Raw genomic sequence first — 16,739 nt, forward strand, 5'->3', positions numbered from 1 at the left:
TTAAACATTTTGACATTAAACCTACTGTTGTTTTATATACAAACATCTTACTGTAAGAGTAACTGAAATTAAATTACTTAAAAATAAAGAGAGCAATCCCTTGCTTCAAAGCAAAAAACTTCCTTTCAAGGAAAAGTTAATCAATTAATGAATGACTTTCTCTCTCTCTCTTTTCTCCTTCTCAGTTTCTATTCCTCTGAAATGAAACCTCAACTGATGGCCAAGAGCAAGACTCGAGGACTCAAAGCCTGATAACAGCACACCAACACCTCACATACTAAACCACTGATGCTCAAAAAAAAAAAAAAAAACCTTAAACTATTTGAGTTTTACTTTTAGAACCCAACGTTTGAATGCTGCGCTGTTGCCATGGAGATGAAGTTCCAATTCTGAGATTCCGTCTTTGAAGTGGAATTTAAATAACAATTGTATCGCTGCGTTTGCAAACATTCTCTCAGAAGCTTTTTAAAACCCCAAAGCTTTAATTTAGCACCTTACGAGCGCAACTTGACAAACAGATCTGAGAGTGACAAAACGGAAGATGCACCGAAATTAATATTTTACAGAAACCAATTAATTAATGAATCAGTTTATTATCAGCCATTTCACTTTAATTGCACCCTAAATTGCACATAGGGTGTTTTTATATCAATTTCTAATTGTTTCTATTCCAAATCATGCATAAAATACAAACATTTAAACAGTGGCTGTAATTAATCTTTTAACGAAAACATTCGTATTCAAACATACCGACAACAACAGGATAAGTACAAATATATTTAATATGTAATTAGGGCTGGACAACAATTCAATATCAATATATATTGCGATATATATATATTTTTCAATAACTGTGTTATGATTTTTAAACATTTTGATATAATGTTTCCCATACATAGAAATTATTATTCTTCCGTTCAGTAATTGGTTAAAGCGGACGTGGCTAGTTTTAATTAATTTAGCTTTTTTATATCGATTTCAGAGATACATAATCTTTACCAAAATTAAGAGAGGTGTCATTATTTACATTTTGTCCATATTGTCCAGCCCTAAATGTAATCAGTCAATTATTTCGGCCGTCCAAAAGTATTTTTGGCAGATATCAAAAATAATTTTTTGGCTAATTTTTTACATTTCAGTGCATTACTAGCACAAATCCAACAAAAAACTTCCTAAACACAAGAAACCATCATCCAAACACAGCCTGAGGACAACTAATGTCGAAAACGTCACGTAAAAATATTCAGCTGAAGAAAGAAAGAACAAAAAAGACAAATAAAATGAGTTAAATATAAGAAAAAAAGATGGAAAGAAACCAAACCAGTAAGAAAGAAATAGATTTAGAAAAATACATAAATAAAAATACACCAAGAAAGAAAAATAGAGAGAGAAACATATCGCCCAGTCACTTCAAAACCCTGATTTGTTCAGTTTGTGTCAATTAAAGAAGCAAGAAATTTATAAATTTATCAGGATAGATGACATACGGCTCACTAGAGCAAATTATTGTTAATTCAGAAATAATTTGCTGATATAAAATGTCAAATTAACAACCTTGACAGCTTAATTTCCAGTACAGTGATAGATGCAAGTCAAATGTACATTAGATAAAGAAATATTAGGAGAAAAACCAATTCAAACAAAGGCCACTGAAAGCACGGATGGACGCCTTACCTGCTTGCGTTCACGTCTGGGCGGAGCTTGCTGCTGTTGAGGGGGTGGGGCCTGTTGCTGCTGGGGGGCGGGGTTTATGATGACTGGCGCCGGGGCAACAGGGGGCGTGAACTGGGGCTGGGCAGGGTAATACGCCCCAGCTGGAAACAAAAATAGCACACGTCTCAGAATTTCTCAAAATGACAATCTATGCAATCATCTGATTCAGAAATCTCTGGGGTCGCCCGAGGTGAAATCTCACAAAAAACGCTGAACTGTGAGTGACACACACACACACGCACGCACAGCACCCTCCATCAGCAAACACACAATCTGCCAAATTTATATTTGAACTGCACACCCTCCAAAAAAATCTGCATATGCACTGGTGGTCTGCACAATACAGTCGTTTTAATGTCCTTAAAGACACAGTACGGCCAAATATTAAGATTCTGCTCATTTTTCAGCAGCTCAAAGTGATCAAAACCAACTAGGCTCCAAAAAAAGTAAATGTAGTTAATTTCAAGTCTTCTATGGATATGATGCTTTGGTTAAAGACTCATGATGATTAATTAGAGCTGTACCCGATTTAAGAGTTTATTTTTTATTTTACTCATTTAATGCTTGTTTTGTGGTTTATTTTATTTTATTTTATAGTAAACTTTAAAACCTTAAAACTAAAACAATATACTTTTTAAAAATGTAAATAATGAAAAGATGAAAAACTTAAGTGATTAATAGAAATGTTGCATAAAAATTAATTAGGTTGAAGTACTACAAAAAAAAAAATCTGTGGAGCTCAATTATCTTTTGATGCACATCAGAACTATATTATTATTATTATTTTATTTTTTTGTGATACGAATATTTCAAAACATTAATAAATCAACAAAAGCACATAAATAATACTATATTTGGCAAGGAATGATGAATGCATGAAAATTCTTCTAACCTTTAGTTTGTATTTAACTTTAAAAAAAAAATAATAACATGATGGTGAGTAAATACTGATCAATTTTAAATGTTTTGTGCACATTTATTCCATTTTAATCGGTTGTATTTTATATGATATATTATTGCTTTTATTAAAATCACTGTCATGTTACTACTTTTAAAATTGTGTCACTGAAAGCAAGACAAAGTGTCAAAAGTATTAGCTATCATTTATTTTATTCATTGTGAATATTTATTCTTTTTTAATCTACAGCATTTTGTTATCTAATATATTTTATTAACATTTCTATCATGTTGCTACTTTAAAATTGTTTCTGTATTTTGTTTCTATACGCAAAACAAAAATGTTAATAGCAGTACTTTACAATATTTATTTAATTTACCGTGCATATTTCATTTTTATTTATTGCATTTTATATACATTTTTGATGTTTTTAATGAATATTTCTGTCATGCACTTTAAAATTCTATTAATTTATTTTGTTTGTGTTGATGCATAAATATGGGCGGTCTTATGCTAATGTACTAAAAAAACACAAACCATTTCGACACAAAATTCCCTGAATATTCAGTGATGGAAAATGGTCAACTTCACTAAATCAGTACATGAATCAGTCGATCCGTAAGGCTCAAAGTGACGATTTCCACTATAAGAAGCACAAAAACAAACACATACACACATGTGACCACAAAACCAGTCATAAGGGTCAATTTTCGAAATTGAGATGTATGCAAAGCTGAATAAATGATCTCTCCATTGATGTGTGGTTTTGTTCGGAGGACAATATTTGTCTGAGATACAACTATTTGAAAATCTTGAATTAGAGGGAGCAAAATAAATCTAAATATTGAGAAAATCATCTTTAAAGTTGTTCAAATCAATATCTTAGCAATGCATATTATTAATGAAACATTAAGTTTTGAAATATTTACAGTAGGAAATTTCCTAAATATCTTCATGGAACATGATCTTTACTTAATATTCTAATGATTTTAGTCATAAAAGAAAATTCTATAATTTTGACCCATACAATGTATTGTTGTCTATTGCTATAAATATACCCCAGAGACTTCAGACTGCTTTTGTGCACCAGGGTCACAGATATGGATTTATTGCTTCCTGTCTCCATACTTACCGTAATCAGCTGGACTTGTGCCGGGATAGAAACCAGGAGAACCGGCCACCTGATACTGCTGAGGAGTCACATATGAGGGACGGTACTGAGAGAGAGAGAGAGAGAGACACAGAGAGAGAGAGAGACTGACTCATCAAAATCATCTGACTGTCCCGTTTCAGGCCATTTTACCCTCCACCCAACAATCCTCCCCCTTTTCAGAGTTGCACAATTAGGAACAGTACAGAGTTTAGAAAGGGGAGGAGTCAGCAGAATCAATACACTGTGTGGGAGGGTGTGTGTGTGTGGGGTTGGGGGGTGAAGGGGGGGGGGGGGGGGGGCGCAGAACATCCTGTGCTGGGGTATTATAGATTAACAAACCAAAAATCTCCTGCCCAAACAAACCCCAAACAACAAAAATGTTTGAAAATGTAAAAAAAAAAAAACATACATATACATATATATATATATATATATATATATATATATATATATATATACACACACACGCACAAATAACTAAACCTTAAATAATATAAACTATAAACGTATATACAAAACATTTTTTTTTTAAATAAGTAAGAAATAAAGAAAGAAAAAGACAAATAAAATATAAACCTCTAATTTAAATTATTAATGAAAACTCCATACATTGGAATCGGTGTTAAAATATTTTAAAATAAGTACATAAATCAATAAACAGACATGTACATCTGCATGATGTTAAAATTATTTGTCATATTTTTAAGATAATTTTTAAGTCCGTATGTAATCTGTTTCCTTAAATTCCACCCCCCCCCCCCTTTCAAAATTAATTTTTTTCATTTAAAAATGAAATTCAATTTGAATTTTTCTTCATTCTGTCTTTTTTTCTGGACTTCTTTTAATGGCTAAATTTAACAGAGCTTGTTGTATGCTTGTCTAATTAATTAAAATCATTAAAATTATACAATTCCACATCAATTTATTAAAAGTTTAACAAAAACGACATCCTTAGGGACCTGTGGAATGTTTTATTTTTTATCACCCATATGTTTAATTGTCACCAAACTTTGTGTTTTAGTATGTCTAATGATTTGAATGAATAAAAACAACTTAATTTATTCAAATTTATACATAAAATAGCATGACGAAAATAAATCCTCAGAAATTCTGTTGTGTGTTTACATTTTTCTGATTAGCAAATGAAGGCATAATTTTGTTTATCTTTTAATTATTGAAAATAAAACATTTTATTTACTATTAAAGTTAAAACATGGAATAAATGTAAAAAAAAATACAGTTTTAATAATTTTTGTAGTAATAGAAGTAGCTTACTGAACAATAGAACTTTTTATTTATTTGTATTGTTTTTATTTATTTTGTTTTCATTTTAAATTTAGTTGAAGTAGTTTTCATTGCACAATGAAATTTGTTGAAATTTTACATGTTGCAATCATTCTGTTAAAAACGAGATTCTAGCAGAAAAATTCTTTAATTCAAGCGTATTATGGATATGTTTGCTCTTACCTGGCCAGATATATAGTAAGCCGGGCCTTGTGAATTGGGAAAGCTGATTTGTTGCTGGGGAATCATCATCATCTGGGAGGGGCCAGGCTGGAACACGTGAGGGGGGCGGGGTCCGTGCGGAGGGGGGATGGGCCGAGGGGCGGGGCTTGACTGGACACGCCCAGAATTGGCAGGTAAATTGGGCCGACTGGTATAGTACGGCTGAAATTAGAAAAAAACACTCTACTTTTTAAGATATATTATCAAATATTGGATTCGGTATTTACATTTCAGCAGAAATTGACCTTAAAGAATAGGGCTGGGTCTATAGATCAATTTGAATCCTTTCTTATTTTAATGAAACGATATCGACTCTTAAATCCCTAGAATCATAGTTTAGCCTGTTTTCAGTTCGTGGACAGAACATTGAAGGGCACTTCCCGTCCAATTAATCGCGAAAAGCTTTTTGCGTTGGTACTTTAAAAATGAAACAAAGTCTCAGATCTCAAATTCTGTTCAGTTTTCAAACAATAAATGCAGTTTTGGCACCGTTTAATGTGGAGAGACAGATCGTACGTCATCTTCGCTTTATTACTAGTTAAAGCACAAAACAAACATGACTAAACATTCGAAGGTAAAGTAAAAGAAAGAGCACAACTTTACGATCCGTTTCGTGTCTCTGATGTAATCGCTCAAGCAGTGTTTCAGCCACGCAAAGACGTCAATATAACGACTTTCTAACAATGTCACGTAACAAATCATTTACCGCAGAAACAAACATATTTGGTGACCATTAACTTTTACATTAAATTTTGCTGAATATATGCACCATATAACATTCATTCTAATTTTTACTGTTCTTCAATGTTTAATTTAGTTTAGAGAATTTGTGTACCTGAAATATATATAAAATTTAATAGGAAGAATATTGTGAACGAGAATCAAATCGTGAAATCGGTGTCAAAACCCAGCCCTATGAATGAAGCTCACGTTTAATTCCTTGAGGATGAAACACAAGTGTGCTGTTTAACTTATCATATTATGAAAGTTTTTCATATTGATTTTAAAGAAAGATTTTTGTGAAGGGTAAGAAAAGTGTTACCTGCAGTGACCTGAATCCTCCCTTCAGCAGCACCAAACACACACACACACACACACACACACACACACACACACACACACACACACACACAGCAGAGGAGCAAGAGAGAGATGAAGTGTGTGTTACTCACCGTCACAGACAGTTAGAGGAACAGAGCAGCATGCAAACACAGCATTCAGCACTGTTCAGATTGAGACAACAACATAACGGCCAGAAACATACTCTACACGAGCAATGCACTGCAAAAGATGGATAGAGTTTCTGTCTTTAAACTAGAAAACTATTATTTTATCATCTTACTCTTTCCTTTTCTCTTTTATAAATTATTTTAATTTCTTATTATATTGAATAATATTTATTATCACTCATTATTATTATCATTTATTATTGAAGTGTTTTACTTTAACTTTTACATTTTATTACCTTACTTTATTAGCTGCTTCTTTCTCTTTTTCTTTTCAATTATTTTCTTCGTTTTTTTAAATTGTTTAATTTAATTACATAATATATTTCTTTCACGTTTTATTATTTTAATTTATTAAAATATAAGTATTTTCTAATTGTTATTGTAATTTTTTAAATTATACTAATTATTTTATTCATAATTTTTTTCTAATTATTTAATTGTATTTATCTTATCTTTCTTTTTTTAAATTAAGTTTAATTAATTTCTTTATTTAATTGATCCTCCTTTTCTAACTTTCATTTTTTTTAAATGTTTTTTTTGTACTTATAAATGTATTATCTTGCGTCTTTCTTTTATTTAAATTCATTTTATTTCTTTCTTAACTTTTCTTTTTCTTAAGTTTGCTTTCTTTTAATTATTTAAATGCAGGTTCTTTTGTATTTTAAAACTCATTTTACTCACCTAACCTTTTCCTCCGTAAAAGTACGTTTTATGTAATTTTGTATTTAACTCAGATTAATCGGGTATCTACATATAAACTGTTCTTTAAACTTGCTTTGCAAAATTATCTTAACTACTGCTCAGAAAGAGAAGACTTTATACTAGCTTATGTTAATTACGCAACACAGCAATAACAATGACGCAGAGAATATTTCTGGTCTTGTTCAGTGTATGTGGGTGTGTTTGTGTTAGTACCTGTTGTGGTAAAGCTCTAGGACCTGAGGCAAACTAGAAAGAGAAAGCCACACATACAGGTCAAAAGGTCAAGAAACTGAAGCAACACCAGCCACAAAAGCATAGGAAAGATCCCGTTTTCCCAGAAGCACCTCAATCGCTCCAATCTCACACACAACGAGAGGTCAGGAGGATGCAGGGCGACCTCTGAACTCAAGTATAGATGCTCTAACATTCATATTCGTTCGATGTTCACTCGCTGATAATTTGTCTGGTTTGTCCAAATATGTCAGGCTAGATTTTTCAGGACAAAGCTTGAACCTCAATGTTTTCACAGGGATCATTTGAAAAGTTCATGAAGTAAAAATCCCATTCAGAACCTCAAAGGCTCAAAATAATGAGATCCACCAATCACAAAAATGTAAATACTATTAACTTTAAAATGAACAGAAACTAATTTTGCGATCTCTCATTGTCTTATGATCTGTTCATTTACATTTGATAATTTTTTTAAGACAGTAGAAGTATTGTTATTATTAACTAAAAATAAAAATGTATTCAAATAAAACTTATTTCAGTTGGCTGGCAAGGCAACCTTTCTTATTTTAATTTAAAGCTAACATACTTTAAGCAAAGCAAATTAATATAAGCTAAACAGACATATTAAAAACCCTAATAAAATGACAAAAACACTAAATTACTAAAACAAATGTTAAATGTAAAATAAACAGGTTATTAATTAATAACAAATACTTTAATAGTAAATAAACAATACTTTTATCATTTAATTTAATTGTATATTTTAATTTTTTTTAATTTTCATATTTATTTATTTTTAATATAAATTATTAACTTTTTTCTTGGAAAAAAATCTAAATGTACTAATTTTGTATTAAATTTGATTCTGTCTTTGAAAGTGTTTTTACGGCAGGTTTCCCCAACAATCATAGCATTTAAACAATTTAAAAACAAATAAAAATAAAACACTTACTAAAATTATTATAGTGTATTTGTTTACCTGCATGTCATGTAACCACTGATTCTGAGAACTGTGACCGTATCAATGTGCTTAATTATTGAAATAAATTAGAATCTCAGGGAGACTACAAGTAAATATTTAAGATTTTGGGAATCTCTGCTTTATGGAAAACCCTAGTGTTTTCTGATGCTTTAATATCTAAATACCTTTAAAATGTATATTGAATGTAACACATTCTGGCTGGTTTGGTTCTTTCTTGAATCTTGAAATGCCAATGGGGAAAACGAATGGGGCAATGACCCAGCAGGCCCACAGGAAGTGATGCGTACCTGTCGGGGTTGGGCGGCGGGGTTCATCTGTGGGGGAGGGGTGCCGAACACAACCGGAGCAGGAGGAAAACTGGGCTAAAGACAGACACACGTGCACCATTCAATCATAAGAGTAATCCAGAGAGATTGAGAGTAAAGACGCACCAATACTGAATTTCTCAACCGATAACCGATTATTCAAAACGATATTTGCCGATACTAAAGGAAAAAAATATCTCCCAACTAATGCTGTAAACTAAACATTGGTATGTAATACTAGAGGTTAATATGAACAACAACACTATTACATTCACTGTTTTTTATTTTCAGATATTATAATCACACTCAAATAAAAACGTCTGTATACAACTCAATTGCACTTTAGGTAGTTTTCATAAAAACTGAACTTCACGACAGATTTATTCAAACATACTTCTATAATTAACAGTAATTAAGCTCCCTCTAGTGTTTTCATAGCTAACTAATGAACTTTGTTGAAGCGATTATATTAGACACGTTAGATATCGGTAAGTTGTATTTTATTTTTTCAACATAACTACTGATGTTCATTCATATTTATTTTGTGTTATAACTTGTATTAAAGCGAAAGAGAGCACATTTAAATGCAACATTTATTGTTTTATTTGTGTGATCAGATATACAGGATTTAAAAGTTTTTGAGGATTTGAGGCACATTACAAATAATGTTTAGTGAAGAAAAATAAAAAATAAAACATATCTGGCAACTCTGGCTTGAACTATGGGTGGGTAATAGTTTATAAGTTCAAACAAAGGAAATCTTTGTTTGAGCAGATCCAGGAAATCTCTTTAACGCTAGCTAAAATAAACATAATATTTAAGTGCTTTCATTGATGCAACATGACTAATAAACACAGGAATATGACAATTTGTTTTATCCGAGTTCTTATTATTATAATTTTCATTCTAATAAAGTTTATAATAATGCAATGCCTTTGCAATGCCTTTATCACTGCTTAAAATACTATAAAATATGTAGCATGCCTTAATCTGTCACAGAAGAATTTATTTCAAACACTCGACTGACGTTATTGAAAAGAGTTTGTAGTAAAAACATGTTATTAAATGTGGTACTTTCACATGCTTTCAGATGAGCAGCATTTACTACAAAGAGCAGTAGTTCACTGAGAAGCTACGCATAAAGCTTACAGTATTGGGAACAAATTCTTCAATTTTATAATAGCCCGATTTTGGAGATAATTGTGATTTTTTTTTTGCATAGGTTGTCAGTGAACTATGGCTCTGTATAGTAAATGCTGCTAAAGCATGTGATGGAGAGCTACTTGATCACAGAACTGGCTTTACTGACAAGATCTGCATGACAATCTCATTTGATTAATCGTGCAGCCCTAGTTTTTAATACCGATTATCGGCTGATATATCGGTGCATCCCCGATCACAGTGACTGTACAGTTACCTGGGACAGACCCGGGGAGGGTGCGGGAAGCGGGGCGGAGGGGGGTCCTGACAGAGGCTGAGGTGCCTTATTCATTTCACCCGGAGCATCTGCATCGAGAGGCAGCACCTACTGACAAAACCTGAACCAAAGAGAGAGAGAGAGAGAGAGAGAGAGATTAAATGATTAATGCTCATCTGTACGAACAGAAAGATCTGAGTCATGCTGAATCATCGGACAGCATTTGTTAAAGCTCAATTGTGTTCTTTAGGATATTATCCATTTAACCGTTATTTTCTGAAATGGAAAATTATTCAATAGGGATTTTGGGAATTTTCCACCCCTTTGCAACCCTAATATTAAAATGAAAAAAAGTCTGCATGTGTGTTTTTGGTTACACTTTATTTATTTATTTATTTATTTATAATTACACATTTAAATAATATAATAATAAATAATATTCAATGGCTACATATACTAAATGGTTAGGGTTAGGATTATGGTTTGTCTTTGGGTTACTTGCATGTAATTATGCATCATTTAATGTAATGTGTAACAAGAACACATAATAACACAAAGTGCAACCATGTTTTTTGTTGAGTCATCAGGCTTTTATGGCTTATTTAGTCTAGAGAGAATATGTAGGAAAAAAGTTCAATATGCAGTTTGCTGCAGATGACGAAATTATGACGCTTGTAAATCACTTCATAACAATATAGCAGGTACTGACATAAAATTATCTAAATAACACTGATCACTCTATATCTTCAATAATATTTCTTAGTAAGATGCGACTGAAATGATCCAAACATTTAATGCAATGAAATCCAACGCTGAATTGAGCTGGATGATGACATCACTGAATTCAACAATGAACTGCTTGTTCGTAGGGCTGCACAATTTGTCAAAAAAAGTAATGATATAAATATAATTATACAATACAAATAATATTATATGTTTTTTTTTAATTAAAGAAATCAAGAAATATATTGCTATTGTAATAATTGTATTGTGCTATAAAATAAAAACTGAGCATTTAATAAATAAGATATTTACTAAAATTATAAAAAAATATATCATTAATAAAAAAAATAATAGATTGCTATTGTAATAATGCTATTGTGCTATGAAATAAACATTCAACATTTAGTAGAAATTATAAATAGTTATTTTTTATTTTTATTATTATTGGCCAAATATCAGCCGATTAATCGGTCAAGTTTAGCATGATGATGTACATTTCTATTGTATAATGAAAACATTTTAAAACTAAATTATTTTACATTTTCAATATAAAATTATTTTCAATTCATTGAAAGTTAAATAAATTTAATTATTAAACGAGATTAGATTCATTAATTCGTTGACTTTGTTTATAGAGCACTTTACAACTGCACCTACAGATCCAAAGTGCTGTACAAGCAGCATAGAAAAACAAAACAAAAACATAAAAAAATAAAAACAATATACAATTTAGTAATACATCAAATACTAGCCCAACCTATCAAAGGCTAAAGACAAGAACTAACTTTTGACACACAAAAACATTTAACGAATTGATCCCCCTTTAACTTTAAATGAGTTTGAAGAACTGTTTATTCTAATAAAATTATTGGGCTGTAGAATAAAAATAGAAAATGTAATGAAATATATTATATCTGTAAAATTACAATTAAACCCAGTCTTATTTCCTTCATTTTCAAACATGAAACCATCAAGCTTTTATTTCGATAGAAGACCAATATGTAGTATAATATAATTAGGATGTATTTTGTTGTTTGTTTGTACATATCAAAATATCTATATATATTTATTATTAATATAATAACAAACTTTTTAAACTATTAAATAAAAATGCACATTTATTAAACAAAATAACAAATATATTAATAAATTTAATTACAGAAAAATTACAGTGAATTAAAGAAACAATCCAGATTTTTTGGTAGTTTTCCAAAATTTACCAGAAATGTTCTGCCTCTTTGCAACAATGTTAAAGAATATTTTTACTGTATCTGTAAAATTACAAATAAATGATACATGCATTAATTTCCTAATTTTCAAATGCTAACCAATAAAGCTTTTACAGAGTTATTTTGTGCTCCCCTAAAATAATTAAACTAATCATGATTTAGAACTGAACAAATTTGGTAAATTCTTTCTGTACCTCGACTGTAGTTCGTTGAGGTCTGAAGCTAAAGCTGCGTCCAGCTGCACCTCATTCATTATTTGGCTTTGTGTGTTTGACATGTGGCTGCATTTGTGAATGAATCAGAAGAACAGGACTGCGGCAAGAGACCAGCTGAGCGAGACTCAAACTAGTTTATATGGAGGGGGTTCAGGAGACACGGCTCTCTTTACAAGAGCCAAATATAGAGGCAAACCTGCACAACTCTCTCTCTCTCTAACACACACACACACACGTTACTGTACATGAGAATACAGTACAGTACAGACTGACGTTTCTCACAGATACGTCATTACATAACACTTAAACACCAAAAGCTGAGTTCAAATGGTTTTCAGGCTACAAACCAAAGAGCAGAGAATTAAAATGGCTCTCAATCAGCTTTATTTTCTTTTTTAATAATAGTTTCTGCTATTAAATCATATCAAGGAACATTAAGGAAATCTTCTTCATTTAAGATGATTCAGCGCATTTCTTTATACTCGTAACCAGAGAATGTGATTTCAAAGCATCTTCATGATGATGATTAAAAATGCCAGAAAATTAAAGAATAACTTTGTAGCCACTGTAACATTTTAAGAATGTCCAAAACACTGCAGAAAACACTATGAAATATAAACGCTCTCCCATTTACGGAAATACACTTTTCTCAATCTCGTTTTTTTTTTTTTACGAAATAAAAATAAAACCATGAGTGTGTCGTATTTTTTTATTTGATCAGATCCTAAACACAACGCTATGGGTTTGCAATGGCTTAAGATGATGATGATATATATACTGCTTTAACTGAATTAAAACTGATCACAATATTCACTCAAAATTAATATAAAAAAACCGAATACCTGCATGCGTAGAGTGATTTAAAAAAAACTACAAACATGGCAGGTACGCGAGACCGACGAACAGTTGAAAAAGGGGTTTGAGTGATAAATAATAACCTGATGAAAAAATATTTAATGTTATCTGCATTATACTTATTCTGTAGGAACATAGTGAACTGAAATATGAATGGTGTGAGTGTGACAAGATGATTAGTGGTCGACCGATATGGGGTTTTTTGACAGCCGATATCTTAGAAAACATGAGACCGATATAAAACCGATAATTCTTTTTTTTTTTTCAACATTTATATTTAAAGGAATTTGAAGTCATTAGAAAATGGCTTAAACATAATTGTGTTAAATTAAACATACTTTAGAAGACAAAGCATTTTCACAAATAAATATTTAATAAAAACATAATAAAACAATAGGGTTATCGATTGGGTTTTTATTCGATACCGGTGCCATTTTGATACTTTTAAAACGGTACCGGTGCCTAAACGGTGCCTGAACCGATACTTCTATAAAATTAAATAAATATATAAAATTAAAAAAGCCTAAAAAGGATAACATTAAAGAAAATTTAAAAGATTTCACATGCTCCTTGGATGCTCTCATTTCCCAAGATTCCCTTACTCGAAGACTAATAAATGTATTTCACGATCTGGGTCATTATTTAATACAAAACCACACATAATATTTCTACTGTATCTCTGACACTCACTCTGATATTTAGTTAAGATGAGTGATGTCTGTCACTGTCTTTAATCAGTTTTGTGAATGACTGTATGCTCATTCTTTATAAAGTAGCAACAATGTCGTTTCTAAAATACAGTACTGTGCAAAAATCTAAGGCACATTAGTATTTTCACCCCAAAAAAAGGGTTTTAAGCCAGTTATTTATATCTTTTGCTTTAGTACGTCAGTAGGAAATATCAATTTACATTTCCAAACATTCATTTTGGCATTAATTTGACTAATAATCTAGTGAGATTATTGAATGCACAAGCAGTCTGACAACAGACTGAATAAGACTAAGACTTTTGCACTGTAGTTTATGCATAAAGTATGTATAATTAGATTAAGCATATTTAAATAAGTGTAAGTATGCATTCACATGTGTTAAGGGCTAGATTGTCGCTGGAGGAAACGGCTGTGGTGTGATGAGCGGTCAACAGAGAAAACTTTACAGTAGATGAGAAACCGACTGCTCCCTCGTGACCTTTTGTAAACTGTATTTATGACAAAGAACTGCACAGATACAGATATTCTAACAATCTGTTGATAAACACACCTGTGTCCTGTGTTTGAGCTCCGCCGTGGTCTGTGGATTAAAGAGCGCGCTGAAAGACAAAGAAGACAGACCTGCCGCCGTTTTCATATGACATTTAAGAGGACTGACTCTGAGGCGATCGCGAATTTGTGTACAGTTTATGAAGCCCTGCTAAAAAAGCCTAGCGACATATAGGGATGGCCCGATACCGATACTGGCATCGGGTAGATACTGTCCTCATATTCTCGTACTCGTACTCATAAAAATGAGCCGATATCATGCACCGATACCACGTACGTTTTTGTGAAACAAAACTGGCTGCCGCTTTGTCTAGGTGAATGCCATAGGAACGTAAAATGTTGGCGGTTTGGGCTCATTTCAAGATAAGGGATGATGACAGCAGCAAGGCAGACTGTAAGTTATGTTCAGCTAAGGTGTCGAGAGGAGGAAAATAAAGTACATCTTTTAACACCAGCAATCTAATTAAACATCTGAAGATGCATCACAGCGCTGAATACACACAATTTAGTCAAGCTAAACAAGCAACTCAGCAGCCAACATTAACACAGGTTTTACAGAAGTGCGAGAAGATGTCCAGAGATAATCCACGGGCACTAAAAATAACTGAGGGAATTGCATACTTTATTGCACTTGATGACCAGCCATTGTCGGCTGTTGAAAAAATAGGATTTCGACATCTTGGCATACTGGAGCCGCGATACAAAATTCAGAGTCGCCATTACATTACAACCGCTATGCTACCGAAAGTGGTTCATGATGTGAAGTAGCACGTTAGTGGCCTGTTGCGTGACGTTTCGTCCGTCAGTTTTACAACAGATATTTGGTCAAGCAGTGTCTGCCCAATGTCTCTGCTCAGTTTAACAGTACAGTGGATTGATGACAACTTTACTCTTCGCCAAGCCACCTTACAAGCAAAGCCGTTTCGGGCATTCGGGGTTCACACACCAGCAAAGCAATAGCAGACGCTGAACAAAATCATCCCTGCATGATCAGCAGAGATGATCTTGTTCATCAAAAAGAACCTGCCTCTCATTCTCCCAAAAAGTACCGAAGCTAGTTCAGATCACATTGCTGACTGAAATGTTTGTTTAATTGAAAGAAGGGAGCTGTTACTGTGCCACATAGTTTAATTGTTGTTTAATTGAAATATGCAGTAGTTTAATTGAGACTTGCAATAGTTACATTGATGTTTTGTTTAATTGAAATATGTAAATGTTTAATTGAGACTACACAACAGTTACATTGAAATTGAGTTAAATTGAAAGCTGGAGACGGTGTCAAATATTTAATTGATATATTGTTGAGTTGACGATGTTAACTGTACAATACGTTTTATTTATATTTTGTCAGTTGTGAAGACAGTGCCAGTATTGAGACTTTTTGTTTACACAGAAATATATATAATTTATTTTTTATTTGAAATTGCCTACATTTATTATTTTACTCGTTATTTATTTTAGACTTGTTAAAACAAGCAGAGAAAACAAAAACTGTCTTCTAACCTGTGTTCTAAAATAGTCTTCGGTCTTCTTTTCTGGGAGCCTGTAATTACTTTCGCGGTAGAAATATCGGTATTGGTACTCGGTATCGGCAAGTACACGAATGTAAATACTCGTACTCGTATCGGTTTGGAAAAAAATGGTATCGGGCCATCCCTAGCGACATAGGTACCGGTGCTATATTGGTGCTATATTTCGGTACCCAACCCTAATTAAAAAGGAAGTAAACACTGTAATCCAACAACTAACGATACCATTTTTTCCTCAAACACAGTGCATTTTTTTAATCAGTGTATAGAATTTCTAAAACTCTGTGTGTTGACCTGATCGTCAATCTACTGAATATAGACAACTTTTTTTAATAAAAAAAGACAAACATCACAATAATCCACACACTCCAGTCCATCAGTGAACATCTGGAGAAGACCAAAGATGAAATAAACATCAAGACGTTTTTAACTCAAATACGAATCCATAATCCATAATGACACTTCCTCCAGTGAAAAAGTGCATCTCCTGTTGTCTCTCACATCAAAATCCAGACACAGATTTGTTCAGAGCTGTTTAAACGCTGCTTGATCTGTGCAGATTTCTCTCCTGATTCAGACCAGATCACTTTTTCACTGGAGGAAGTGTTATTACGAATTATAGACTATTTATTTTAGTTAACATCATCTTAATGCTGGATTTGTTTCATCTTTTGTCTTCTCAAGATGTTCACTGATGGACTGGAGTGCTGTGGATTATTGTGATGTTTTTATCAGCTCTCATTCTGACGGCACCCATTCACTGCAGAGCATCCATTGATGAGACACTGATGCA

At 32.3% G+C, this 16,739-nt stretch overlaps 2 protein-coding genes across 7 annotated transcripts in view; both read right to left on the bottom strand.

Moving 5' to 3' along the window:
- LOC132107666 (eukaryotic translation initiation factor 4 gamma 1-like) overlaps positions 1–5,404 on the bottom strand; it is a 36,540-nt gene extending 31,136 nt beyond the window's left edge. For 3 of the 4 annotated variants that reach the window (XM_059513788.1, XM_059513789.1, XM_059513786.1), the window contains exons 1-3: positions 5,232–5,404; positions 3,744–3,828; positions 1,675–1,814 (exon numbers count right to left, since the gene is read on the bottom strand). In XM_059513788.1, the coding sequence (XP_059369771.1) occupies positions 1,675–1,814; positions 3,744–3,828; positions 5,232–5,303 (297 nt within the window). In that variant the 5' untranslated portion in view covers positions 5,304–5,404. The remainder of the gene's footprint in view (positions 1–1,674; positions 1,815–3,743; positions 3,829–5,231) is intronic. The other variant, XM_059513787.1, reaches the window with a different exon arrangement.
- Positions 5,405–6,151: 747 nt separating this feature from the next.
- LOC132107667 (eukaryotic translation initiation factor 4 gamma 1-like) overlaps positions 6,152–16,739 on the bottom strand; it is a 14,434-nt gene continuing 3,846 nt past the window's right edge. Inside the window, exons 2-5 of one of the 3 annotated variants that reach the window (XR_009424337.1) lie at positions 10,137–10,257; positions 8,702–8,776; positions 7,415–7,447; positions 6,152–6,333 (exon numbers count right to left, since the gene is read on the bottom strand). Coding sequence is in view for 2 of the 3 variants with exons in the window: in XM_059513791.1 (XP_059369774.1) it covers positions 7,331–7,447; positions 8,702–8,776; positions 10,137–10,211 (267 nt within the window). In the remaining variant the exon portion in view is untranslated. Of the gene's footprint in view, positions 6,334–7,192; positions 7,448–8,701; positions 8,777–10,136; positions 10,258–16,739 lie in introns of those variants that run through there. The other 2 variants (XM_059513792.1, XM_059513791.1) reach the window with 2 other exon arrangements.

The sequence above is a fragment of the Carassius carassius genome, chromosome 28 (assembly GCF_963082965.1).
Source record: "Carassius carassius chromosome 28, fCarCar2.1, whole genome shotgun sequence".
Classification (NCBI taxonomy): domain Eukaryota; kingdom Metazoa; phylum Chordata; class Actinopteri; order Cypriniformes; family Cyprinidae; genus Carassius; species Carassius carassius.